The sequence below is a fragment of the Papaver somniferum genome, chromosome 8, assembly GCF_003573695.1.
Source record: "Papaver somniferum cultivar HN1 chromosome 8, ASM357369v1, whole genome shotgun sequence".
Classification (NCBI taxonomy): domain Eukaryota; kingdom Viridiplantae; phylum Streptophyta; class Magnoliopsida; order Ranunculales; family Papaveraceae; genus Papaver; species Papaver somniferum.
Genome location: NC_039365.1, coordinates 93509008 through 93535134, shown reverse-complemented (window position 1 = coordinate 93535134; position 26127 = coordinate 93509008). Strand labels below are relative to the sequence as shown.

Sequence of the window (26127 nt, the reverse complement as noted above, 5' to 3'; positions counted from 1 at the left end):
CTGCGTTAACCTGTAACACGATGTCTCCCAAGGGCTTCGTGGCTGCTCCATTGAATCCGTAGATGGTGTGATAAGAGGTCATCAACTGTTCATCATGGAGCTTCATCCGTTTGAATGCATCATAGAATAGGACATTTACAGAGCTTCCCCCGTCTATGAGGATCTTTTTGAGGTTACATCCAGCTACTGGTAATGTTAGGACCAAGGGATCGTTATGGTCTTCCATATCTTCTTCGATATCCTCGGCATCGAAGATGATAGGAGATTCCATCCATTCTTCGTGTTCGTCCACTATCCCATCGACCTTATATAACTCGCAGCGGTCTTCGAATTGCTTCCGTAACCTTTTTCCAATCTGCGCTGTGAGTGAGGGTCCTGTGGCTTCGGAACACGAGATGGTGTTGATTGTTCGGTTTTCTTCCGGAAGTTGGACTGGTTTGGTTCGTTTGGATCTGTCCTCGGTAACCTCCTTTCGTATGTAATGTTTGAGCTCTCCCGCATCAATTAATTTTTGGATCATTATTTTAAGGTTCTTGCATTTTTCGGTCTGGTGTCCGTTGAAACAGTGATACTCACAGTAATCTTTAGACTTCTCGGATCTCGGGGGCTGCTTTCCCTTAGACCATGGCCACTCTAAGTTTTCCCTCCCTTTGATCTCTCGTAGGATACGAGCATAGCTAGCGTTGAGTTTCGTGTAAACTTGATCTTCGAATTTTCGGTCGCCTGTCTTCGTTCATCCCTCCGTTCCTTCCTATCTTCGTGAGGTCTCTCATCTGAGCAACCCCTTTTGGCCCCATTGGTTTGTTCCGCTGAATTGGTGCGGTGAGACCTCTGCGGATATGCCCTCGGGTTTTCCCGTTGAATTTCTTCAAGTCGAGCGTGCTTCTCGATAATTATTCGGAGATCTCCTTCTGTCTTGGGCACGCTCCCGTGAATTTCAACAAATAGGGGACTCATTCGGTCTAAGCCCCATTTATAGCAGTTGATGCTTACCACTGGGTCCACGCTCCCTATGGCTTGGCAGATCTTATGCCATCTGTTTGTGTATTCCCTCGTGGTTTCCTTGTAGCCAATTGCTAGTGAAAAGAGCTTATCCATCCCGGTGTTTACAGTCTTGTTGTACATGTATGTTCTTAAGAATTTCTCTGCGAGTTGGTCGTATGAGTGGATGGAGTTTGGTGGCAGATTATCAAACCATGATAACGCCGATCCCTTCAAGCTTGACGGGAAGTATCTACAGAGTACGGCGTCGTTCTGACCCCATCTAGCTAAGACACGGTTGTAGTACCGAACATGTGCAGCAGGGTCGCTGGATCCATCATAGCATTCGAACGTCGGGACAGGGCATTTCAGTGGAATAGGGGTGTTGGCCAAGCGATGCGTTAGGGCGTGGAGTTAGCTTCTCTCATGACCTCTTCTAACCTTCCCCCACCTTGTTTATTTTTTAATTGCCTGATCTCTGCCATCATCTCATCTCGTAGTTCCTCCATTGCGCGTTGGTGCTCTAAATTCTTCAGCTCATTACCGTCTGACTCTCCATCGTCATAATCCGGGTCGGATACGCTACGTCTCCTTGTCGCGTCTTCATTAGCCGCTAGGACGACTCTACAGTCTTGGTTTGGCTCTGGTGCTTTGGAGCTTGCTTCATCAAGTTGTTGGCTGGTCTTCGTGCTTAGAGCAATCCGCTCCTTTAAATCTTGATTTTCTCTGGCCAACAGAGCTACAGCTTCTGCGTAAACCTGCTGGTTCTTCCTCAGTTCCTCAAGCTCAGCCATTAGTCGTGTGTGATTGGTTGGACCCCTGATTGGGAGTCCCAGCGCGTGCCGCTACAGCCGTGGTCCGCCCTCCTCCATGGTCTGTACTAAAGGTGGCAGGGGTTCAGCTTCGGTTGCTGGTGTTTCCAAATTGGAGTGAGCGCCCCTCTGCGGTGCCAGAGCCGCCGGTATGGTTTGATTCTGATTATTTGTTAGCGGCATTCCAAAGGTTAGAAGGTGCGCGGGTTGGAATGTTCTGGATTCATCCACCCTTTCTCTTGGTTGATTAAGTTGACTCATGGCGAAGGTATTGCTAGCCTCCGCAGCCTTCGGAACTACCGCAGCCTCCCCGTATTTTATCGTTGCTGCTCTGAGAGCCGCCGCTGCAACTGAATTAGCGTTCATGGGTGAAGTGATTTCTGCAGTATCTTGCCTTCGATTGGTCACTTTAGCTTTATCTCCTTTCTGCTTGCTTCGGGTGATGATCAGGGTTGTCCTGGGCGTTTCTTTTGACAAAGCTTTGGATTTTCCTGCTTCCTGCGTCTTTTCCATCACGTGCCCTTTTGTTGATACTGAAATCTCGCGTAAACTTGCCTTCTTTACTCACAACACGTTCTCTCTGCATAAGTTATTTCAAACAACAGAAACGGGAATATCCGCGTGAAGCGGGTTAGTTGGCGAAATACAATTTTTCAAGAGGGAATTAATACCCGCAGGCTATAAACTACGGGTTAGAGTTTTATTAAAAGCGATCCTTAGTATAAAAACTACGAAAACTGTAAATCCGATGGATTAGAACAATAACCCGCTTAGAACAATAACTCTTATCGAAGACCAAAGGTGGGTTTTTGAACATAATACAGTTGACGAATGATCTATACGTTCCGAGCTGATAAAATCAGAGCAATCATATGCCAAATTAAAATGAAATCACAGGACAAGATAAATCTTTTACCGGGACGAAGTCCCTGTTTCTAGCGCCAAATTGTGAGCACACGAACCACGTGCGTGTCCGAACGCTCACAATCAATCTTTAACATCTAAGGAGATTATGATGATGGTACCCTGGTGTTGATTCATTGGCTCAAAACCTTCGGGTTTATCATGGCCTCCTCCAACCACTCCAGGCGTGGCGTTTGTGCATGGGATATAAGTATTAAGGAAAACAAAACAAATAAGCAAACACGTGTGGGGCTAAATGAATGTAAAGTGATGAAATGTAAATAAGACCAAGGTTTACGTGGTTCAGCACTAAGGCCTACATCCACGGGATTTGTTGTTCTACTATGTTCTTCACGGTTACACGAACAGTTGAATGATTTTTGGGGTTTACATGTTTCTCTCCTCTCAGGGATTAACCTACCTTTGCTATTTCTCTCTCTCTCTCTCTCCTTCCCTTCCTGATGTTTTTTCGATCCCCCTTTCCCTCTTGGTGGAGATTGGGTATTTATAAGGTTAGAACGTGGGTCCCATCTCTGAAGACCGTTGGAACCTTATCTTCTTGTGTCCTTGCGTCCATCGCGCGGAGGTCGGCGTTTCCCCCTTGATCCCGCAGAGGCATCCTCGCTCGTTCCACAGGTTGGTCGACACGTACACTGCTCGGAGTGTTTAATGTGGGTAGTTGAGGGGTCTGCTCGTGTCAGACAAGTGTCTTCTGCCCCTGTCAGTCCGTGTCAGCTAACTTTCTCTCCACCGTTGATCTTGGCTTCTCTTTTGGGGATGAGATAAAGTAACTCCTCGGGGTTTATTTGGTGTTTCGTGACCCATCATGTTTCGATGTTTTTGGCCTGCATGCTTTCCACGTGCCTCTTTATATACACGTGTCTGATAGTGAGATATATGTGTACACACATGTCTAATTTGATTTAGTATTACTCTGGTTCATGTTTTGCTGCATTAACAATGCTAACAATTGTTGTTGATATCGGTTTAGCAGAGAAAATGGTTATCTATGTCGTCGACTCACTGTTAGCGCAAGTAGTTACTTCATGGAATCAATTTTCCCCGATTTAATCCCTTCAAACAAATTGGAATGATCTATAGATGGGAGTTAAACCCCAAGAGCTTGCATAGATTATTTGGAAATCACACTGCATAGATTACTTGGAAACCATTAACCATACTAGAGATTTTTCAGAGTTGGGCTTTCATAAAAGTGAGGAAAAAAATTGATTAAAAAATGTTCTAAATTAATTTTAGGTGAGTGATTTTTCGAGAAGTTTGGAATTTTTTCTGTAGGGTTTTCTCTTTCGTTTTTTTCCTGAATCGTTGTTTTCTTGAGTCGACTCAATAAAACCCTACCAACTCAGTTAAAAAGTTTGGGTTATGAAATGGGTTATAGTTAATAAATAAATTTTTTCCTATGGGTTATAAATAATATAGGTTATGGTTAATAAAAGTGTGGGCTATATTTAAGAAAAGCCTTTACGAAAACCAACCGAGGAAGATGTTAGACAAATATTGAGGAAGAATGAGGAAAGGGGATTCTCAGGAATGCTAGGTAATCTTGATTGTATGCATTGGGTATGGCAAGGATGTCCTATTTATTGGGCCGCCGGTCAATATAAGGGTCATTATCCAAAACCAACTGTTATTCTTGAAGATGATGCTACTTATGATTGTTGGATATGGCACGCTCTTTTTGGTCTTTCGAGTTCACGAAATGATATTAATGTTTTGCACAAGTCTCCTCTGTTTGAAGATCTGAAGTATGAAATTTTTTCCTAAGTTCGTTTCATGATCAACGGCCACCAGTACACTCATGGGTATTATCTTGCGGATGGTATCTATCCAAAATGGTCCACCTTGGCTCAATGCTACCGTCAGCCTCCTGCCGGTGCATTGGGACGTTCATACCGTCATGTTAACACCCGCCAAATGGCAGTGAGGAAGGATAAGTGGAACACACTTTTGGAATTTTGAAGAGGAAGTTCACTATCATTTGTGGGCCATATCGTGGGTTGAATGCTCATGAAATGCAAAAAACTATGCTCACTTGCATGATTCTACATAACATGGTCATTCAGGAAACCCGTCGCGATAAGGAGTGGACTAACTATGAAGATGAAAATCTGAGGCCCGAGATTCAATCGCAAAGAGCCGTGCCTGCAAGAAATTATGCTCAAATGACTAATAACATTCAAACCTGAATTTGTATGACAGTTTAAGAGATGATCTGAGAGTGAATCTTTGGGCAGAGCATGGAAGAGAGCGAATCTTTGGGCATAATTTATTTTAGTTTAATTATTAAGTTATGTATTTTAGTTTAATTATTAAGTTATGTATTTTATTTTAAGTTAATGAGCGAAACTTATTTAAGGAGACTGCAACAACATTTCAAATTAATCAACTTTTCATTTCAAACTAATATTAAATAGAATGCAACAACAACATATCAAATTAAAATGCAGTACTTCAAATTAAAAATTAAATTAATACATCAATCATCTAGAGGAACTACTACATCTAAAGCATCATCGAACTCATCCTCATCATCATCACCACTAGGTTGGTTGTTAGTAAATCCAGCTTGTTGTTCAATATATGCTTGAATCCTGTAAAATTAGATTTACCACACATGTTTTTGTTGGGGGTTCATAATTGAAGTGTTAGCTTGAAGAATGTTATGCTTGTCATAGTCAACCCCAAATTTTTCTTGAGAAAGACGACTTTTCTTACTCTCCCTGTTTTGAAGTTTCCTATCAACTTCTCTTTCCTTCTCGACGGTATTTTGATGTTCCATAAACTCCGCCATGTTAAATCCATTGGAACTTCCTCCTTCTTGAGTTAATTTTCTATCCAGTCTTGCATTGTTCCTCCCTGGAAGTTTTCTCTTACCACCATCATCATTGAGAACTAAGTTCACATTTGGGTTTCTTGGGGTATTTGGTGAAGAATTTGATGGACCTGATGAATATGGTGAAGAATTTAGTGTTGAGGGAGAAGAATTGTATGGTGACCTTTCAGGTACTTGTTGATTAGTTGCTAACAATTCTGGATTATATTTGTTCAACACCTTAAAAATATGATAACAACTTTCGAAACCGAACTGTTTGCCATGTTTTCACTGCCAATCTGTATGAACCTGTCTTTCAACATCACCATCCACAAGACCACTCTCTCGGCCTCCTCTCGTGGCTTGCATTATCAATCCAACATAAGCGGCTACTTTCTTGTTGATAATAATGAAGCGTTATGGCAACCCTTTTGCATCACGACAATTGATGTTCTTGGTTTGTGCTTCATATTCATGAAATATGTTTTCCCACATGGTGTTACCATGTTTTTTTGCACCATCGATACAATCTTGGGTAAAAAAAAAACATAATTACCCACAAATGCATTTATCTTCTGTGAGGTTGGATTTGCACACGGACTTTGGTTTTTTTACCTTTGCGTTCACTTTGAGATTGTGAATCTATATTACAAAAAATTAAGAGTTGTAGAGAAGATGTGATTATTTTAGATTTGAAGAAGATTGAGAAATTGAGAAATTTTAGAGAGATTTAGAAATTCTGGTGTGAGTTGAAATGAGATTGAAATTGGGTATTTATAGGGGGGGACATTGTGGCCGTTGGATGAGGAATTAATGAGCGATGATCAGACCAGCGAGCGACGTCTTGACCATCGCTGGCGCTGGAATGACCAACGAGCGATAGTTTTACCATCTAGCGATGGACACTCTATCGCTCGCTGGAAAGTTTTTCGTCTATGCTTGTATTATGCCTGTATGTTATATTTGACATATATGCATATATGTTTGACACTTTGGCATAGTGGGTGCATATATGGCAAAATCTGAGTTTGGCACTATGGCAAAATCTGAGTTTGGCACTATGGCACTAAGGCCTATTCTTATGCACATGTCAAACACTACTATTTGACATTTTAGCACCCACTATGGGTATGCTAAACTGCCAAGCTCATCTGCCTATATGCTAGGAATTGCACATCGACATACACGATGGAGTTTTTATCTGGCGATAGAGAGTTCATCGCTCGATGGTCTTTCCATCTTCAACGATGGTCTATTTATCTCCTTATAATTTTATATGTATATATTCTCTTCTTCTCTCCTACTTTTTCACTTTTCTAATATATTTTAATATCTAAAGGATCTCACTGAATATATTATAATACTAAAAATTTTATAAATACCCCACCACGCAAACACAAATATATTTTTAACTCATTAGGGTTCCACCCAACACAATTAAATGTATATTTTTAATCAAATTTGCCATATCTACCATAGTGGGGAAACTCATTTGCTATGCCACATGACATGTCAAACAAATTTTTTTTTGACATGATCCATAGGAATAGGCCTAAGACGGCACTTCCCGTCTATGCCAAGACTGGAGAAACCACTTCTACTATTATGATGCAAATTGAGTTCAGACTATACGGAATATAATAACTCATTGTGGTAAATAGCAAAAACCAGCCTTGAACCAATGACAAAATTATGAGAATCAAGTGCTAACCTTCCGCTTGGGTGGATTGATTCAATGTATATGCTTAATGCTGGCATTGGTATAACCACTCGTGATGATGTAGGAAGACATATTGCAGCAAGAGCTTCAAGCACAAGAGCCGGGGCCAGGCACCATGCTGAAGCTCGGCATAATAGCAGTGGCCTTGTGCTTGAAGGTGTACAAGGTCCGACTTTTTCCGGGGAGATACCACAGCAGTCAATCTCTTCTAAGTTTACAGGTGGAAAGACGGTAGTGTTTTTAAGGATAGTCATAAGGTTTTTGTATAACATTCCCAGTTACGATTCGAAAAATGCTAGTGGATCCAGTAATAATCGAGTAACTTGCGCAGTGCGGTGGAGTTTCATATTGCGGGATCACCTAATTGGTCCATTGACAAACCCCATAAAGACAGTACTAATGAAAACCTCAATTCACAATAGGCGTTTCACTTTTTTTCTTATGTTACGGAAAAAAACACAAAAGACCAAGACAAAAGAAAAAAGGAAAGAGATTGACCTTTATAGTGTCTCTTGATGAGAAACCATTTACGTTCAGTTCCAGAGCCACAGCCATTAAGGCGGTCAGATTTCTAGGTATTCCGGATAAATGGGGTTTTGTAGCTAACATCAAAAAACCATTTACGTTCAGTTCCAGAGCCATAGCCATAAAGGCAGTCAGATTTTTAGGTGTTCCAGATAGATAGGGTTTTGTAGCTAACTAGATGTACAACTCAGCTGCAGAAAATACCAAATCAAAAGCATATATTAACGTATATGACGTTCAATTAAAGCTTGTTCTACGATATTATCTGTGGACACAACTGTACTTAACAAGCAATATCTGGCGAGTTCTTCCAAAACTGTCAAAAACTGCAGAGTTCACAACCACGATGTCTATAACCAGCAAATTTTCTTCTTTTTTCAAATCCTGCATAGCCCTTATTTCATGGTTTACTCAAAGAAACAGAAAGGAAAAATATAGTGAAGTCTAGGAAATAATACAACTAGATTGCTAAGAAAGGTGTGTGGTAAGACACAAATACATGTTAATGGGCAATAGACATTCAACCACCACTACATGAGACAACCAACGTACAGAGTTCGGGGATATTTCTTTTGTAGGTGAGGCCATTGGACAAAAACGAGATCAGCGATACGCAGCTTGTAGAGAAGAAGGCCGCTTAAAGATAGCCTCTTCACCCTAGCGATACTCTCAACATAAAATATGGATGACCATCTAATACCAAGTACCTACACCCAAAAGCCAAACTATGTTAAGCGGGGAGCTCTCTTATTACCTTTAAAGTGAAATTGCAATTGCTCATGATAAAAGCAAAAAACAAAAACAAAGCTCGAAAAACCATAACAATACTTTTTCATTTTCCTGGTCTCACTCAAATGATATTCATCTTTACAAATCAGAATATAAAGCTCTATGAATAAAAAAGTTGATCAGGCTAACCTTAAATAGCAACGCAATTACGCAGAGAGGAAAACAAGTCCCGGGGCCATTGCATAGGATCTGAAAGAATAGCGTCGCTTAATTGCATATATCTGAAAACTGTAACATAACTTCCATCTTTTGTTGAAATAATCAAAAACGTTTAATGGTTGTGAAGTTGAGATCATACCACTTGAGGCCTGATTTTTATCATCAACAACAACGCATGAACTAAAGCAATTAGTGTTGTCCCTATTGATGTTAAATATGATTGACCTACTTCTCGGCTTTGGTAAATTTGCATGAACTGAGCTGTTTCTTTTAGCTTGTCAGGACCTGCCTGCAATTCCAAACCGCTTCAAGAAAAAAGAAAAAATCTATACAAAAGAGTTTTGGCCAAAATAGAAACTCAAGTATTATGATTCAACTAATAAAATATAAGGAAGACAGAAAAAAGAAGAAAAATCTCTAACCTAATCAACCATATAGAGGCTTCCAGTACTTGAGCTTTCTGAAGACTCATATTATCAGTTGAAGCTGCTACATAAACTCGCGGTGTAAACCTGTCCCTTTGAAGCACACGGATGAGATTAATCATCTCGGCTGTCTGACCACCTACATTATTATCACACCCCAAAGTGATCATATTCAGATAAGACAAACAGAAGAAACCAATTTCCAACAAACACAAAACGAAAAAGATGATGGTAGATTCATGAATTTACCTGAACCTAGAACGATTAGGGTGTTGACAGCTTTTGGATGCAAGTTATAATGAGGTTTCTTGCTTTGATGTATGACGAACAAAATACGAATAATAAAGATGACGAAAATGGCGATGAGGATGACAATTAGATTAGGCATCGTCACTATGGGGAAGCAACATCGATCTCCCTTCTCCATGATGAGATGCAACTGCCTGACCAATAATATCTGGAACCAAAAGGTATTAGATTAATACTCCAGAATAACTCAGTTTAGAGAATTTGAGAGGACACAAACACAGAGACAACCACATTTACAAACACAACAGTAAGATAGAAGTTCAATATAAAGGAAGCAACCCAGGATTATATTAGGAGTTCTGCTCAGAATCCCTACAAAACTTGATCATGAGCAAAGAGTCGAACCATTTATTGTGATTCTCATGAATCTGCCTTACAAATTTGATGCTCATTCGCTCAACCAGAAAAAGAAACAAAATAATATGCAGGAATCTTTATAGCAGAAACAAACTGCCAGGCAACTAGATAACAGGAATGTAAGAAATCAAGAAATACCAATATGAATGAATAAATATTAATCACAAATAAGGTTATATGTATGAAAGTATCTTTCTGGCGAAGGGAAGAAACAACCATCTTTCATTATAATCCCATTGTGAAAGGATCAGCTGTATCACCCCCAAGATACAAAACTAATTAACTTCGAACATCGAGCTAATTACATTACATTACCTAGATTTTTGCTTAAATAGTGTTCACCTGATTCTATCACCATTCATTGATAAGATCCCCCACAGCTCATTAACCTTACTCTTCGCGGACAGAAATCTCAACTCCTGCTGAAATTTTGAAGAACTAAAAAGTAATCTGATACCTTAACTAAGAATCTTTCGGATCTAAAGACTCTTTAAATCTGGGGAAACAAAAAAATAAAAATAAACACACAAATAAAAAGGTTCTGAGAATATTTGTTTCAGCTTTGACATCTCCAGAAAAGGTTTACTTATGCCTTCAGCAGTGCACAATCAAGTGAAGCTAAAGAGAAAATAGATTTCATAGATAGAGATATGATTTACACCAAGTAGATCAAAACTTATCTAATTGACCACTGTACTGATCAATCAAAATATTCCTAACACGCAATCCAGCAACATCTAGTTCACATATCTTCACTGTTTTCCTAATAGTTTGTTAACATAAGAAACTCGTCGTTCGGTAGTAGGCAGATTAACAAACAACTTCTGCCAGCCACTAAGCTCGGACACTTTAAATTCAACTTCCAATGCATCCTCATTAGTAATATGCCCCGCATCCTTTAAATTTTCAAGTGACTTAAGAAAATCCACTGGAACACTTTCCTTCTTTTCCTTTACACTTTGTTGCTTCTCCAAGATCTTTTGCAGCTTCTTTAAGATAATTTCTTGCTTTTCCAATGCCCTTTGTTGTCTTTCCATCAAGGTAACTTCTTTTTGTTCAGATTGTTTACCAATTGTTTCAACAGGGTAATTACCTTTCCCCTTAACTGTATCATTTGATGAAGCCTCGATCCTCCTCCGTTTTGTTTTTTTCATTAGTTCTTGTGAATTAGAGGTGTCCATTGTATCCTCCGATACATCTTGACAAGATGGTTCCCAATCCGTGTCAGTGATCCTTGCTGGTTGTTCCGAGTCTTCTGAAGCAAGAGTATCTAGTGGTGCAGATGTAACAGCTAATGGTTGCATTTCTACATTTGATGTTCTTAAAGGTTGTATTAATGGGAAGCTGATATCCCCAAATAGGCACTTCAAAAGATCAGCATCTTCCAATCCTTTTTCTTTGAAATGATTGGCATTTTTCACCTTCTAATTTAACAAAAACAAAACATAGAGTTAATTAGTAAGCATACAATATCATTAGACTCACACAATTATAATATCAACTGAGAGCCAGATCTTGCCTTGCTTATCTCATCCCATTGCTCCTTCGGGCAGTTGAAATTAGTTGTTTCTACATCATCATTACCGTGTCCCAGCAAGGATAAAAGCTGGTTCCACGACATGTATTGTTTCTTAAGGTAGTCCCAGTGATTCCTTAACTTTTTGTTCTTCATGGGATACCCATACTTTTCTGAAAGTTTCACTCCAATCTTCTCCCATGAAGGTATCTTCAACGTAGATCCAATAGACCTTGAATAGTTCACCTCTTCTAAGCAATAATTGATAAAATCTCTCCTGAATTCTGGTGCATTCCTAAATGTAATCTTTCCTGCCTCATTATTCTTCTTTGACTCTTCATCGTCATTCTCTTCCTCGTCATTCTTCTCTTCTCTGTCTTCCTCATCCTTACTATTTCCATTTATCGACAACTGATCATTATCCATACCTAAAAAAAACATAGGTTCATTTTCTATGTTACATAACCTTTTAACCATATCAAACAATTAACCAGACTTTACCAATTACAGCAAAATAAAACAAACAAAAGAAATCTTTTTACATATTTTTCAGACACACCAATGCAAAAACGGAGTATCTACACAATCAAACACATAAGAAGCTGAATTCTGATTCCTGATGTTTCTTTGGTTAGATTCATACATCCAAAAGACAACATTGACCTACTTTTCTGAATTTAACAGCTAGGGTTTTACTTAAGAGACAAATTTAAAATTAAAAAAATTAAAAAATAAATAAATAAATTACCTTACTACTACTAGAGTTTGTAAGACGATTCCTTTTCGATAAATTCTTGCCTTCTGTACCTAGATCTGAATACAAAACCAATCACCAAGCCAATTTTTTTTTATCAGATAACGATAATGTGAAACAACAACAGATAAACAAAAAATTCATGGAGATTGTGATCTTACTGAACTAAAGGTTATTTAGATATATGTATCTTTACTGGCTTTACAGATTTTGGTTCTCAAATCCCATAGAAATCATATCCCCTGCAAATCGTTAGGTAGGATGAGTTTTTCGCTTTTGTTTGCTGAATCGAGATCTGAAATTGACGCGACTTGGAGTCGGATATTAGTAGAATGTCTAATTCAGTGCCATCCAGTCAGATATATAGTTTGTCTAACTCGTTTGATTCAGAGAATTTGCAAGGCTCATCAAATGAGTCAGACCTATATGGTTGATTTTGGTGGAACAAACAAGTAACCAACCTTGCCAGGATGCGCAATAATACAAAGATGTAAATGAACTGCTGCTCAAAAATTAAAATGACACATGTTTAATAGTTAGTAACTTCAAAAAAAATAAAAAAAAATGGGTTTTTTTGTCATATATGCATCTATTATGGGTATGCCAAAGTGCCAAACGCATATGTTTATGTGTCAGTTATAACATATAGGCATACACGACACACTTTCCAGCGAGCGATAGAGTGTCCATCGCTAGATGGTCAAAATTTCGCTCGTTGGTCATTCCAGCGCCAGCACTAGTCAATATATCGCTCGGTGTTCTGGTGATCGCTCATCAGTTCTTCATCCAACGGCTACTATTCCCCTTTATAAATACCCATTTCAACTCACACCAAATTTATTTCACCATGCCTAGTGCTCGCATAACCGAAGTGGATTTCACTCGACAAGAAGATATTTCTCTATTTCGATGTTGGATTTCAGTTGCAAGTGATGGAGATTTCAATTTAGAAACTTTTAACTTATGGGACACTGTGTTTCAAAGGTTTATGACGTTAAGTCAAGTAAACTCAAGCAAAACAAATGAGTGTCTTCAAAATCGTTATTGGTTCATCAATAACGATGTGAGAAAGTATCAGGAAATTATGTGGATGATAAAAGGGGCTAATCCTGGGTTGTCAACTGAAGAATTATGAATTAAAGCTCATACCAAATTTGTTGAAGACAACAGAAGATGGTTTAGTCAAGATGAATGTTATGAACTCTACAAGGTTCACGTGTAGGGATTCAATTTTTAAATATTGTGTTATGCAATTAAGGTTAATTTTTAATGAAATGTAAAACTAGTTTCTATTTGAATATTAATCTAAAAGATAGTTTCCGTTAATTAAAATAAAAAGATTACATTTGAAATATTTAAATTAAATTACATCCATAAACTACTCATTTCCTTCCTGATCAAATACCCAATTGCTCACGTTTTCTGGATCAAGAGTGTTGTTCAATGTATTAGTTAGCGAGTCGGTTTGAGACTCACTTGGTAGTTGAGTCTCATCAGAATCACTATAACCCTGATAATTAATGGGTCTAGGGCGCAGGGAAACATGATACAAATCTTCAAATGCATGTTGTTGATATGCTGGTGGAGTTTTTTGAAATGGTGATACAAATCTTCAAATGCATGTTGTTGATATGATGGTGGAGGTTTTTGAAATGGTTAAAATGCTGATGAGTTTGAGGAATTGGGGGGGGGGGGGTTGAGGCAATTGGGGTATACAGAGTCGATAATTTCTTCCATGTTCACACCACCACCATGAGTCATTATGTCAGTTGGCATTTGCCTGAACAAGCGTGCAGGAGTTGTATCCATGCCAACGTTTTCATCACCTTCACGTACTACTTGAGTATCTAACACTTGGTTTGGAGTAGAAGTTTCTGGTACCTCCTGTATATAACGAAATCTAAAACTTCTTTCACTTCTACGACTTCGCTGACTTGATCGACTGGGACTCAAATGAGTCATTCCTGTACCATTGGGACTCATTCCTCTAATACTGGGACTCATGCCTCTACTACTACCTGAACCATCATAATCGGAAAATCCTTAACTCATGTTAAACATCATGCTTTCTCTCAGTTTTTGCAACTCATCCAAGTGGAAACTCTGAAATCCATGTAATAGAGCATGATAATCGTTTAACTGAGTCTGATACTGCTCTAGTGTAACATTGACACCCCCAGTACGGATAAGTCCGATCAAGTGCACTGGAAACAATTGGATAAGTAACAATCTCTCCAGATGTGGTGGATATAGTCTGTACATCCCAAGAAAATGGTGGCATAGTTGACAATGAACTCGCTTGAAAATGATATGCAAATGCGTCGCCTGTCTCTTGTGGAGGTTGGGAAGGAAGAAATTCATCGCCAAGTGGCAACCTACCTAAAGCTGGGAAATACATCTGACCCAAACTTTGCGGTTGCGTAGCAATATTGGGCTTGAAAATAGTGTTAAACCAATATAGGTAGTTATTTCTGTCCATTGGCTCGTGGATCAAATCATCAGCTTCTTGCCAATGATGACCTTCCCTTATCAATTTCAAGTAGTGGTCTTCAGAAACCTCTGAACTTGGATAGGTGTTGACGACTATCATTGTTCTTTTCTGTAACTGAAGAAGGTGTCTTTCACCATAATACCAAATACCTTTTTCAGAAATAGGGTTGTATAATACGATCCTTTTAAGGCTTAGATGTATCATTCTCTGAACTTGTATTTCTTCGAACTCAGGGATTGCTTCATACGGCTGAGAGACAAGGTTAAGTCTTGTTCTACACAACTGTTGAATCTTATAAACAATAGCAGTATGTTGACCATCTTAAATCTGTTCTACTTGCCAATTCTCAGAATCGTACTTCAGTATAAACGAAAAACATTGGTGTGATTCTTAAGACAAGGTTCTGAAACACAAAAATATGTATACCACCAATACTGAAGATAATAATATTATTGGTTAGTAAATTTTTCATGTTAAAATAACAAACAAATAATGTGAAAAATATTGGTTCTTACTTCCAACATTCCCCAAAAAGCATTAAAATTATCTTTGACCCATGTCGAGCAATTACCGAGGGATATGTAAATCTCTGATAAAATTGGAGACCCCCAATAATATGTTGGTGCTTGCTCTAAATCTTCTAATGCTTCGCGAAAACCAATTAACACCACTGAGCTAGCATTTGGAAATAGACATTGGCCTAGTTTCTATAAAACAAACAGACGTTCGAGCTCCTCATAATGGTCAGGGAACAAATATTCATTATTTCCTAACCTGTTCTGATTCATTTTCTTAGCATAACGTTGCAAAAAAAGTTTTCAACCCAGCCACATTTAATCCATTTGCTTTTATTAGTCTATATGAAGCGTTTCCTTCTATGTATAAAGTAAGTATTTGTTTCCATCTATCTTTTGATAACCAATTTAGTCTTTTAAATGGAAGTAAGTTTCTAGCACATGGAATTCCCGTTAACATGTACAAATCTGTCGGTGTAACTCCTATTAACAACATTTATTTATAATTAGAGTTTGTTGAATTTTATATAAAAAATAATAATCTAAATATTTGATTATTAGAAAAAACTGACTTACCACATTCAAAGTCTTTGAAAAAGAACGTAGTGTAGTCTTCCAGCATCGTTCTAATATAACTTGAATTTTTTTAGTCATGTGGTTTCTAGGTTGTATATGATATAAATGTCGTCAAGGATATCTTCGGACTCTCTCTTGAACAACAGGGGGAAGTAATCGAAACATCATACGAAACTCAGACCATCCACCTCTTAGAAATACTCAAATAACTCTCTCTGGATGGTCAGATATGTGATTAGGGAGCACACCATCACCGCCTACTTGTACAACGTTTCGAAACTCATTTTCTTTATCCACAACATAACTTAATCCGCTGGCTGGAGTACTAGTAGATCCCTTGACTTTTCTATTTCTTTTTCTTTTCTCACTCAAGAAAATTTTGTTAAATATAGAAGAGAAGAGAAAGGAAGAAAAGAGCACCAATTAGAAGGGAAGGGGAGGTGTGAAAGGGAAGAAGAAACGGTGCGATATTTATAGGCGTAGTCGAGCGTCGGCGATATTAATTATAACGCTGGTGCTAGAGTCAATATCGAGTGTTATTCATGGCAGCGTTAGCGATAAAGACTTTATCTCTTGCGATATTATCAATACCGGTCGCTAGAAACTTTGTCGCTTAGTGGTTTTCCCATAGTGCTGCAATTCGTTTGCCATGCCACCTGGTATGGCAAACAGGTTTTTGTTGGCATGTGCATGGGAATAGGCCTAACAATAATCTCCTCATTTGATTAAAAAAAAAATCTCCCTGTTTGATTTCATATGGAGCCAATGGAGGGCGAGTTTTTTTTTTTTTTTTGAAGCATCAGAAAAACAAAAACAAAACTAAATTGCTATTACATAGGGGTATCTTATACCCATATAGTCATTCAATATTATCTGGTGTAGAAGAGATGCGATTGCCTGGTCCCAGATGGTTGTTGATAGGTTTCCTTCTTCACTTCCGTCCGCTGCATAGTTTGCAATTTCATCCGCTGCTTGGTTGCCTTCTCTATAGTTGTGTTGTATGTCGCAATGATGAATTTGTCTCATTTTATTTTTGATTTCAAATATCATTCCCTGAATATACCACAGAGCTTTCGTCGATGTTTTTATGAAGCGGATCAGATTTCTGAATCCGTTTCAAATATAACTTTTGGCCATTGCCATTCCGTTGTCGTCCAAGATGCCAGCAATGTTGCCCATGTTTCTTCCTTTATTTTTGAAGTGATTCCTAAATGTTGTACGAGGGCCAATAAAGTATGAGCATTTGAATCCCTGCATATGAAGCCCGCTCCCGTCATTCCCGGGTTTCCTCTGGTTGCACCATCCGTGTTAATTTTAATCCAATCCTAATCTGGTCTGGTCCAGCCCGTTGAAATTTTTATTGTTTCTATGATATTATACGAGTTAGCCTTGACTGGCGGTTCTCCAGGGATAACCGGTGGAACAACCTGTTTTGCCTATTCAAATTCATGTTTGCTTCAATGATAGAGCTAGGATGGTGTCCGGAGGTGTATGTTGTTGTTTGCAAACGACTTCATTTATGGACGTCCATAGGTTCCATAATAGAAAACAAAAGGATGATATGGAGGGGGTATGGCTAGAGTTTTTGAGGATTTGAGAGATGGTCGTCTGAGTATTTATCTGAATATTGGATATGTGGTTGTTGTTTCCATTTGCTGATATGTGAGATAGGAGGTTGGTCCATGTAGAGATGGCTATTGGGCAGTGAATAAGCATGTGGTCGTATGTTTCTAATTCCGAGTGCACCGGGGGCATTGGTTGGAGTTGGTAAGGTTAATACGATGTAGGATAAAAAAGGTCGGTAGACCTTCATTGATATCTTTCCACAAGAAAAGCTGAATTTTTGGTGGACAGGATAAGGTCCACAAGAATTTGGTGGGGGGAGGGGTTTCCGGTGGTAGAGGTTATCTTATTGGATTAAGAAAGTACAGTATAACCCCTACAAAATAATACCGTCCGGACCGGTAAGATTTATCAATTTATCACGATATTAAATAATCACATAAATTAATAATTATTAAATTATATATTACTTTTAATAATTTATGTTTTATCAAAATATTGTTTAATTCTAAAAGAAAATAATCAACAAAATGAACCAATACACCTTATTCCATTGCAATTTTTTTCGTCATTGTAAGATTCGTTCAACGGATGACACCGCACAAAGAATCCAAGTGAAGCATTAGATAATGAAGGAACTAAAGAATTGCAAAAATTAATCAATGGAATGGATGTTGAATTTTTTTTAACTGCCCACAAAAGGATATTATTACAGATTTATTGACCGCCGAAGAAAAATTTGAGAGTGTGATGGGAAAAGAAGAAAGTGATGATGTGAAAGTCGAAGATGAAAGTGTTTACAGAGCCACCTTCCAGTAAAGAAGCTATCAAAGCTGCAAAGATATTGAATAGGTTTTCATTGCATCAGGAAACGACAACACCAAAAACTCTTCTAATGTTAAGAAAATCCAAGATTAATTCAATGTAACATCAATTTCAAAAAAAAACAAGTCACGATTAAATCATTCTTTACCAAATTAACGTAAACGAAAAACTAAATTTATACGAATTGAGGAGTTATTAATTTATATATTCCAATGGACCTATAAAAAGCTAAAAAAATTATTATTTTATAAATTTAATGAATTATTGATTTAGCACGTTGGTCCCGACTAGGGCCAACAAAATTTATTAATTTATCGTGATTATTAATTTATTGCGGATTAATTTATAGGGGTTCTACTGTATAACCGATGACGGTGGTGTATTTTCATGATTTTGAGTCCGGCCATATGATTGTATCTGGAGGCTTATCTAGGGGCAGATGTGTATTGATGATGTGCTGGACAGCATTAGGGGGGAGATGATTCATATGTTCGTGATTCCAATTATGTGTAATAGGGTTAATGAGATCAAACACTAATTGGATAGGGTAGCATTGTGAAGGGTCAAGGTTTGGAAATTGAGGAATCCAATTTTCCTGGATAGGAGTGTCTAAACTGTTTCCGATACGATGGAAAATGAACTGACGGAAAATAGGTAGAAGGGAAGCCATTTGCTTCCATTGTGGGATGCAAGAGGATGGATTGGGTGTAGTGCTGGCAAACAAGCTTAAAACCCGCGGGTTGGCCCGGCCCAGACCGTAAAAACCCGCGCCCGGCTTGGATGGTTGTCTAAACAAATTGGGTTAGGGTTGGAGAAATGTTGACTAGCAGGAAGATGGGTTAACCCGGCCCAGCATGTAAACCCGCGGGTTCAACCCGTATGCCCGTGTGAATCATATACAGTAAAAACTACATATATTGATACTCTATATATTAATAAACTCTATGTATTAGTAGACAATCATGGTCCCAACTTGGGCAAGTTATAAATAGTGATAAACTCCACATTTTAATATTAATATATTTTTCTAGTCGCACCAAGGAATTTACCTTCATATATTAATATAATCAACATAATCGGAAAATTATAGATCTTGTTACATCAAAATTTAAGATAAAGAAAAATATGTATCTATAATTGTTTGAGAAAAGGATGTAATTTTTTGGTTTTTTATCGTATATTTTGATTTGCGTATGCGAAAGACCTTGTTACTATGTGCACCTTCTTATTGAAGCCAAAATATTTCTAATTTGTCGAGCATGTTTAAAGCTTCTTGTCGAGCAAATTTTTTTTGGTATATATACCTCCCTATATTAATAATTTTGTGAAGTTCCAAGGATATCAATATATGGAGTTTTTACTGTATATAGAATTTTACCCATTTCATAACCCTAAAAATCTAAATTTTTTTGCCTTCTTCTTCACTCACAGCCATCAGAGCCACCACAATCACCACCTCTTTATCCTCCTTCTTCTTCTAATCTTATTCTTCTCCATACAGAGAGTTGGGGTTTTCATTTAGTTACACTGTTAAGTGAAATCAAGCAGTGAAGAAAATGCGATTTTGGTCGAGTCTGATGAAATCGAGATGAACTGAAGAAGGTGGATAAATCAGAGAAAATGAAGTTCTCTGATAAAATTGGAGATGGGTTTACATGATTTAAGAGGCTTGAACTGTTGGGGTTTTCATGGTTTGATCGATTCATGAAGAAATTAGGGTTTCTGAGATTACAGCTGTTATTGTTGTTGTTGTTTTTAATGAATTTAGGGTTTTGAATCCGGGGTTGAGACTGGACTAAAATTGCTCGAATTTGAAGAAGGTTTTGAAGCTGGTTTGAAAATCTTGTTTTCCCCTAATGTTGTCTGTTTTCGGGTACTTGAGTGTTGACTCGTGGTTGTTCCAGCCATTGGAATTCGAATACAAGGTGGTTTTCTTACTTCAGTTGTAGATTCTTTTTTCAGTATGAGCCATTGCCATCGCTAGCCAATTTACCAACCATTTTACTTTTTTCAGCATTTTCAGCTTCAGTTTGTAACGGTGTTGATATAAAATGGTTTTGGCAGTTGTGATTGAAGAGGTTTGTCTTGAGTTCAGGTTGGTAGTGGCGGAATTGAGGATAATTTCTATTTGTATGTGGTTAAGCTGTGGCAAGGGTTTCGATGTCTCTCTGATTTGGTTAGAGAGCTTTAGATGTTGGTAATGAAACTGTAAAATTGGTTGTGGTGGTTTGATTGAATGGTGCTTATGAGGAAATTCGCTAGAGTTGTAATGGATCTATCATCTGTATTTGATTTTTCTGTTGAAATTGAAAGATCTATGTTTGATTTTTGTGTTAAAAAGAAATTGAAGATGGTCAAAGCTTAAACAGGACCTCAAATTAACTTAATTAAATTTCAATTTTAACATTAATCAAACAAGCCGGGTAACCCGTGAGCCCGTAAGCTTTACCAGTTACTGGCGCGGGTTGTAAAAATGATGACCTATGAAGAATATCAGCCCGCAAGTTTTGGCCCGTGTTACCCGTAACTCGTATCAAGCCAGGCCCGCCCCACCCGTTTGCCAGCTCCAATTGGGTGTGTTTTCTTAGAAAATCGATTGGTTTTCTTGATATTTCTCATTGTATAATCTAGAGCATAATGAATTACGTTGATCGTGGATATCCAAGACTCTTTTCATGAATAAAGCTTTATTATGGTGACTACTTTTCCTTATACCGAAAGCTCCTATTGATATCAGTTTGTTTAGCTTGCTCCATCCTAAGGGGTGTAGTTTTTTAACAGATGAGTCGTGTCCCCAAAATTTTTTTCGAGTGATCCGATCAATCTATCTGTGAACATGTGTGAGGAACAGTTGTGTTTGCATAAGGTGGTTTGAAGTAGGAATTAAGAAAGTTTTGATGAGTACTGACCTTCCTAGTTGGGTAAGTGAAAAGACGAGGGTACCCAAATACACCACAATCTTTTTTTTATCAACCTAAAAGTCCTCTACCGAATGTGATTGTCTATGGACAGAGTCGAGACAATATAACAAATTCGACTGAAATTTCGTGTGATCGTCTACGGATACGAGATCGAGACAATACAACAATAGGGTTACCTGTATGATTGACTATGGATACAAGATCGAGGCGATACGACAACAAAGTGTGAACTTGATAATAGGTTCGGTAATAACCGAAAACTCTATATGATCAATATCAAGTGTTACGAAATAACGTACAAGTGCAATTTACTTTAAATTATATAAATCAAATATAATTGCAGAATAGTAAAGTAAATGGCACAACAAGAATTTGTTAACGAGGAAACCGCAAATGCAGAAAACCCCTGGGATCTAGTCCAGTTTTGAATACTCAGAGAATAAAGACGCTATACAAAATCTAATATCAACTTTGTATAGTTGAGACCAAGCAGACTACCCCTAGCTACTTAGTTTCGTCAGTATCCCTGCGCCGTCGACTTCTAGAGTCACGCACGTGAATAGAAAGTTATTTGGATCGTATTCCAAACAGCAAAGGAAGAATCTTTTTTGTAACCACTCTAAACAATCTTGCTAGAAGATATGTGAGTTGTTGACAAAGACTCTTCTGTTTAATCTAATAAATTCCCCTGTCTGGTTAGATCAATCTATCTTTTGACTACTGACATAATCAAACTACAGATTCGCAATCAATCAATATAGATCTCGAGGAGAAACTATAAAGTGATGCCATTCTCACGCAACTAATGAATCAAGTCTATCAAAGATAAACTGAAGCTAGTTGGATCCCCGTCGATAAAGGTTTGTGCAGTAAATCCACAAGATACGAAAACTAATAAGAATTGTTCTTCGTCTTCAAATCTTCTATTGCCTTCAAATACCTGCACAATAACACTTGAATCCTCTTGTGATCAATCACGCACAAAACAGAGTATCTTAATAATGTATTATAACAAGATGTCTTTAGATCCCAATATGGTTCTAAAGATACCGTCGCTACTTTGATCTAGTTTGAGTAAGCCTTATATCAAAAGAGAAGGTTCTCAAGAATAAAGAAACTAGGTGCAATCAGAGTTACAACAACTATTAGTCAATCAAATCAATAATCGAAAACTAATAACACAGCAATTATCTAGTTTCCCACAAACGGTAGTCGTAGAGCTTCTTGATCCACAAAAGTCGTTAAACGAGCGGTGGTAAGAGATTTCACCTAATTATGGTACTTTCCTCTCCGAATAGACGGCTCCACCAGAAACTACATGAAATGAAGTTTGCATGGATCTTAGGATAGTTTGCAATAAATGCAAATTCAAGTATTTATAGACCAAGGTTGTTTGGACAACAAGGAAATTCAAAAACCGAAAATATTCTCAAGATATGCATTAAAGTACCTAAATTCGGTTTTTCTATTTCCAATTAATGTTAACCAACATTTCTGAAAACTCTCATAAAAAAACTTATATTATTAGTCTAGCACATTAACTAATAATATTTTCCAGAGCATATGCTTTAATTGTTGGTAATTAAAACATATATGATGAAAATCATAATTAAATGTTTTTTACTTTTTTGGACCAGGGATCACCTTGAGTATCAAGGAATATTTTTGAACAATAAATGATAAGAGTTATGTACATATTCAAATATGTCGACATATGAAAGCTTCTCATCTTGACAAACCCAAAACCCTAATTCACACACACCATGAAGAAATATGTGAACCATGATTATTGATTTTGTACAAGGAACCGATTAAACCATCACTCTAAAATATGTTGTGACCGGTTATAACATGATTCTCAATACATGTTGTAATCGGTTACAGCTTGTGACAGGTTACACCTTGCTTCCCGAGTTATCTTATGATCGGTTACAACTTGCTTCCCAAAGGTAGATTGTGATCGATTACAAATAACTTCCCAATTCATCTTGTGACCGGTTATACCTTGGTTCCCAAAGTAACTTGTGACCGGTTACAACTTGCATTCCAATATAGCTTGTGATCGGTAATATCTTGATTCTCAATGTAGCTCATGACCGATTATAACTAGCTATATTATATAGGTTATGACCGGTTATACCTCAAGTCTCAACAAAGTTAAGATAGGTTCTACCATAGTCATATTCTGTTGGTCATCCAAAAGATATTCAATGAATAACAAGACCAACCATGATTTTCCTTTCGATTATGAATACAAGTTCATACATCTACTTCCTTAAACTCGTGTAAAGATACATAGTTTTCTAGGATGAAATCACACCTACATAATGCACACATAATCCAATAACTATATACAATAGATTATGTCGATGTCGTATTTACGAAGTTCCAAAAGATAAGTGTTTATACTTCGTAATATTTTTCCTTGACACTTTGATCATACTATTATGATCAAGTCTTACCACTAGAGTATTATATATATATATACAACTTCCCATGTTATTGTTAGAGCACTGCTCGGACGAACTCGCAAGCGTTCCTATCTCAAGCTTATTTTTCAAGTTTAGTTGATCAGAACTATATATTTGATTTTTAGTCTACTTATAGATATGTATCGGTTTAGGATAGAATGTGTAACTGAGCTTTATACTTCACAGCGTTCATCAATTGAAGACGAAAATCTACTAAGGAAAGCTTGGAGGAACTTCATCAACAAAAGGTATGTGGAGACCAAAACTTATCTATCACTCAGAAGTCTATTATATTCTATCTTCTAATGAGACTAAGTCATATAGATATATAGACTTTTATATTATGCACATTTGATATTTCGAGTTGAGCTTATCTCGCTTATCTATTTCTCGAAATATGTGTTGGAAGCTTTTTGCTTTAACTATGTTCATCATTATTCTTGACGAGTTTAGTCGGAGACAAATTTATTAGTTGGAAACTAAATATTAAGTCAAAAGATGATCATGTGAAATTTGCCTTGAAACATCTTACATGATTTGTGTGAGACAATCATTTGATATCGACTTGGAAAGTTTCATATTTATCATTCGATCACTTGAAAATTACTTGAAGCTAATGGTATGTGTGAGACAGCCATTGTCGTCTTCTAAGGATGTTTCAATGATTGAAATGGGAGTTTAGAACAATTATCCATGTCTGGATACAACACAATATGCATACCTAGTATGCAAACTGTATAGTTATAATTCTGGTCCGGGAACCTTGTTTGCATACCTAGTATGCGAAAGGTTTTACCTGTAAAGGTACGGGAACCTTGTTTGCGTATCTAGTATGCGAACGGTTTCACCTGAGTTAGGTTCGGGACAACTATTTACATAGATGGTTTGCGAACGGATGGACAAGACCAAGGTACGAAGCTGTTATTTGCATACCTGGTTTGAGAACACAGTGGTTAAGTTTTAAAATCGGTTAAGTATGATTCTCATACTCATGAACTAAAACCTTTCTGAATTAAGGAATGCAATCTTTGCAAACCGTGGATTAATGTCCATGAATTGATTCTTGTATAAGTACTTTGTACAATTACGAATCAATCTGATTTTGTTTTAATTTGTTCATATATATTTCTATGAGATAGTGAACAATTGAACAACTCCATTTGAAAAACAATTAGATTCATTTTATTATCTTTCAGATTGATTGATCATCATATTTGATCTAGAAGTGTTAGATGAATATGGTTAAGACAAAAGTGTTCATATGGCTAACTTCGGTTAACTGTTATTGAGCTAACATACACGTTTAGGTACGGTTACCCAGGTATGTTTCATTTGTGTGTAACAAGCTAAGGCCCTCTAACGATGAAGATTGATTGCTTTATTTTAAAGCAGACTTAGTTTGAATCTTAAATCATGAGTTCATCTAATGGTGAATATTAAAAGCTTTGTTACTAAGCTATCTTAGCTTTGATTGTAAGCAAACCATGATTTGAAAAACTATATAAGGGAGAACTCTAGCAACCGGAAAACCTAATCCCGACACTTTCATGTGTCCTAGTTGCAAACTAGAGTCGATTCTCGTTTAACTAGGTTTTTTCCAAAACCATATTAGCTTAACGACTTGAAGACTTCATTTAGGATTCGTGAAGCCAGATCCAACTATTTTCTCTGTAGTTGCGTATTATGATCTTACTTGTTTTATCGTGTTGAGTACTATCTTCTCTAATATTTGCTCGAGATTTATCTCCGATAGGTAAGATATAAAAAATAATCACAACAGTTCTTCGTCTCCGACTCTTGTGATTCTTCAATAACTTTTTATGTTAATCAGTTGGGTTATCGTGAGGTGATTGATATTTCTAGGATGCTCTTCAAGAGTATAAGACCGTATTATCAATTGGTTCATGTTCACCTTGATTTTATCAAAAGACGGAATAAAAACCGAATAACTAATAGACATATCTGTTATAGACAGATTTGTTTATAAGTCTTCAACTTTGGGTAGTAGCAACTCTTAGTTGTGGGTGAGATCAGCTAAGGGAATCAAGTGCGCAGAATCCGGCGTGGTTCTAGAGGCGTAAGGAACGCGACTGTACCTTTAACGGTGTGAGACTTGGTTAGGGATCAACCACATTCCAGTCCGAAGTTAACTTGTAGTAGGCTAGTGTTTGTAGCGGCTTAATACAGTGTGGTGTTCAATCTGGACTAGGTCCCGGTGTTTTTCTGCATTTGCGGTTTCCTCGTTAACAAATTTTTTGGTGTCTTTGTTATTTCTTTTCCTCATTATATTTGTTTATATAATTGAAATATCACAGGTTGTGCGTAGTTCAATCAGTTAATAAATCCGACCTTGTTTGTTGGATATAACTTGATTGACACTTGGGCATTGGTCTTTGGTACCGTCCAAGTTATTTCTCTTATCAATCAGACGTATTTTTTTCTGTTTGATTTGCTGATTGGATTAAGAAATAGATATAAAGCTCTTTGATATATCTCTTGATTGAGCTCTCTTTTAAGTTGGTGCTCTCGGAATTATATTGGAGTATAGTCCATACAGATTGCCAAACAAACTATTAGGTGTGGTTGTTATACCCCCGTTTTTTCAGTTATGTTTTCAATATAGCACGACTTGAAAGATACGTTAGGAATGGAAACAAGATCAAGTCAATATTACTAACCTCA

The 26127-nt window shown here is 37.4% G+C and overlaps 2 protein-coding genes across 3 annotated transcripts; both read right to left on the bottom strand.

The window, feature by feature from the left end:
* Nucleotides 1–8191: 8191 nt before the first annotated feature.
* On the bottom strand, nt 8192–9589 carry LOC113301756 (UDP-N-acetylglucosamine transferase subunit ALG14-like). The gene is made up of 5 exons (XM_026550561.1): nt 9397–9589; nt 9145–9286; nt 8862–9027; nt 8693–8752; nt 8192–8481 (listed from the first exon to the last, which is right to left on the bottom strand). The coding sequence occupies exons 1-5, from the start codon at nt 9572–9574 to the stop codon at nt 8305–8307; spliced, it is 723 nt and encodes a 240-aa protein (XP_026406346.1). The 5' UTR covers nt 9575–9589; the 3' UTR covers nt 8192–8304.
* Nucleotides 9590–10352: 763 nt separating this feature from the next.
* On the bottom strand, nt 10353–12405 carry LOC113302095 (L10-interacting MYB domain-containing protein-like). Of its 2 annotated transcripts, none has more exons than XM_026550941.1 (4): nt 12245–12405; nt 12078–12142; nt 11333–11757; nt 10353–11237 (listed from the first exon to the last, which is right to left on the bottom strand). In XM_026550941.1, the coding sequence occupies exons 3-4, from the start codon at nt 11753–11755 to the stop codon at nt 10566–10568; spliced, it is 1095 nt and encodes a 364-aa protein (XP_026406726.1). In that variant the 5' UTR covers nt 11756–11757; nt 12078–12142; nt 12245–12405; the 3' UTR covers nt 10353–10565. The 2 variants fall into 2 exon arrangements, with proteins under 2 accessions (XP_026406726.1, XP_026406727.1); XM_026550942.1 differs by having other exon boundaries at nt 12250–12400.
* Nucleotides 12406–26127: the final 13722 nt, after the last annotated feature.

What these genes read in the sequence shown, in the direction of transcription:
- LOC113301756 (XM_026550561.1), bottom strand. Translation starts at nt 9,574, where the DNA reads ATGGAGAAGGGAGATCGATGTTGCTTCCCCATAGTGACGATGCCTAAT. An exon ending in CCTAATCGTTCTAGGTTCAG is followed by an intron (nt 9,287 to 9,396) that starts GTAAATTCATGA and finishes ATAATAATGTAG; the next exon opens with GTGGTCAGACAGCCGAGATG. An exon ending in TAATTGCGTTGCTATTTAAG is followed by an intron (nt 8,482 to 8,692) that starts GTTAGCCTGATC and finishes TTTTGGGTGTAG; the next exon opens with GTACTTGGTATTAGATGGTC.
- LOC113302095 (XM_026550941.1), bottom strand. Translation starts at nt 11,755, where the DNA reads ATGGATAATGATCAGTTGTCGATAAATGGAAATAGTAAGGATGAGGAA. An exon ending in AATGGGATGAGATAAGCAAG is followed by an intron (nt 11,238 to 11,332) that starts GCAAGATCTGGC and finishes TTGTTAAATTAG; the next exon opens with AAGGTGAAAAATGCCAATCA.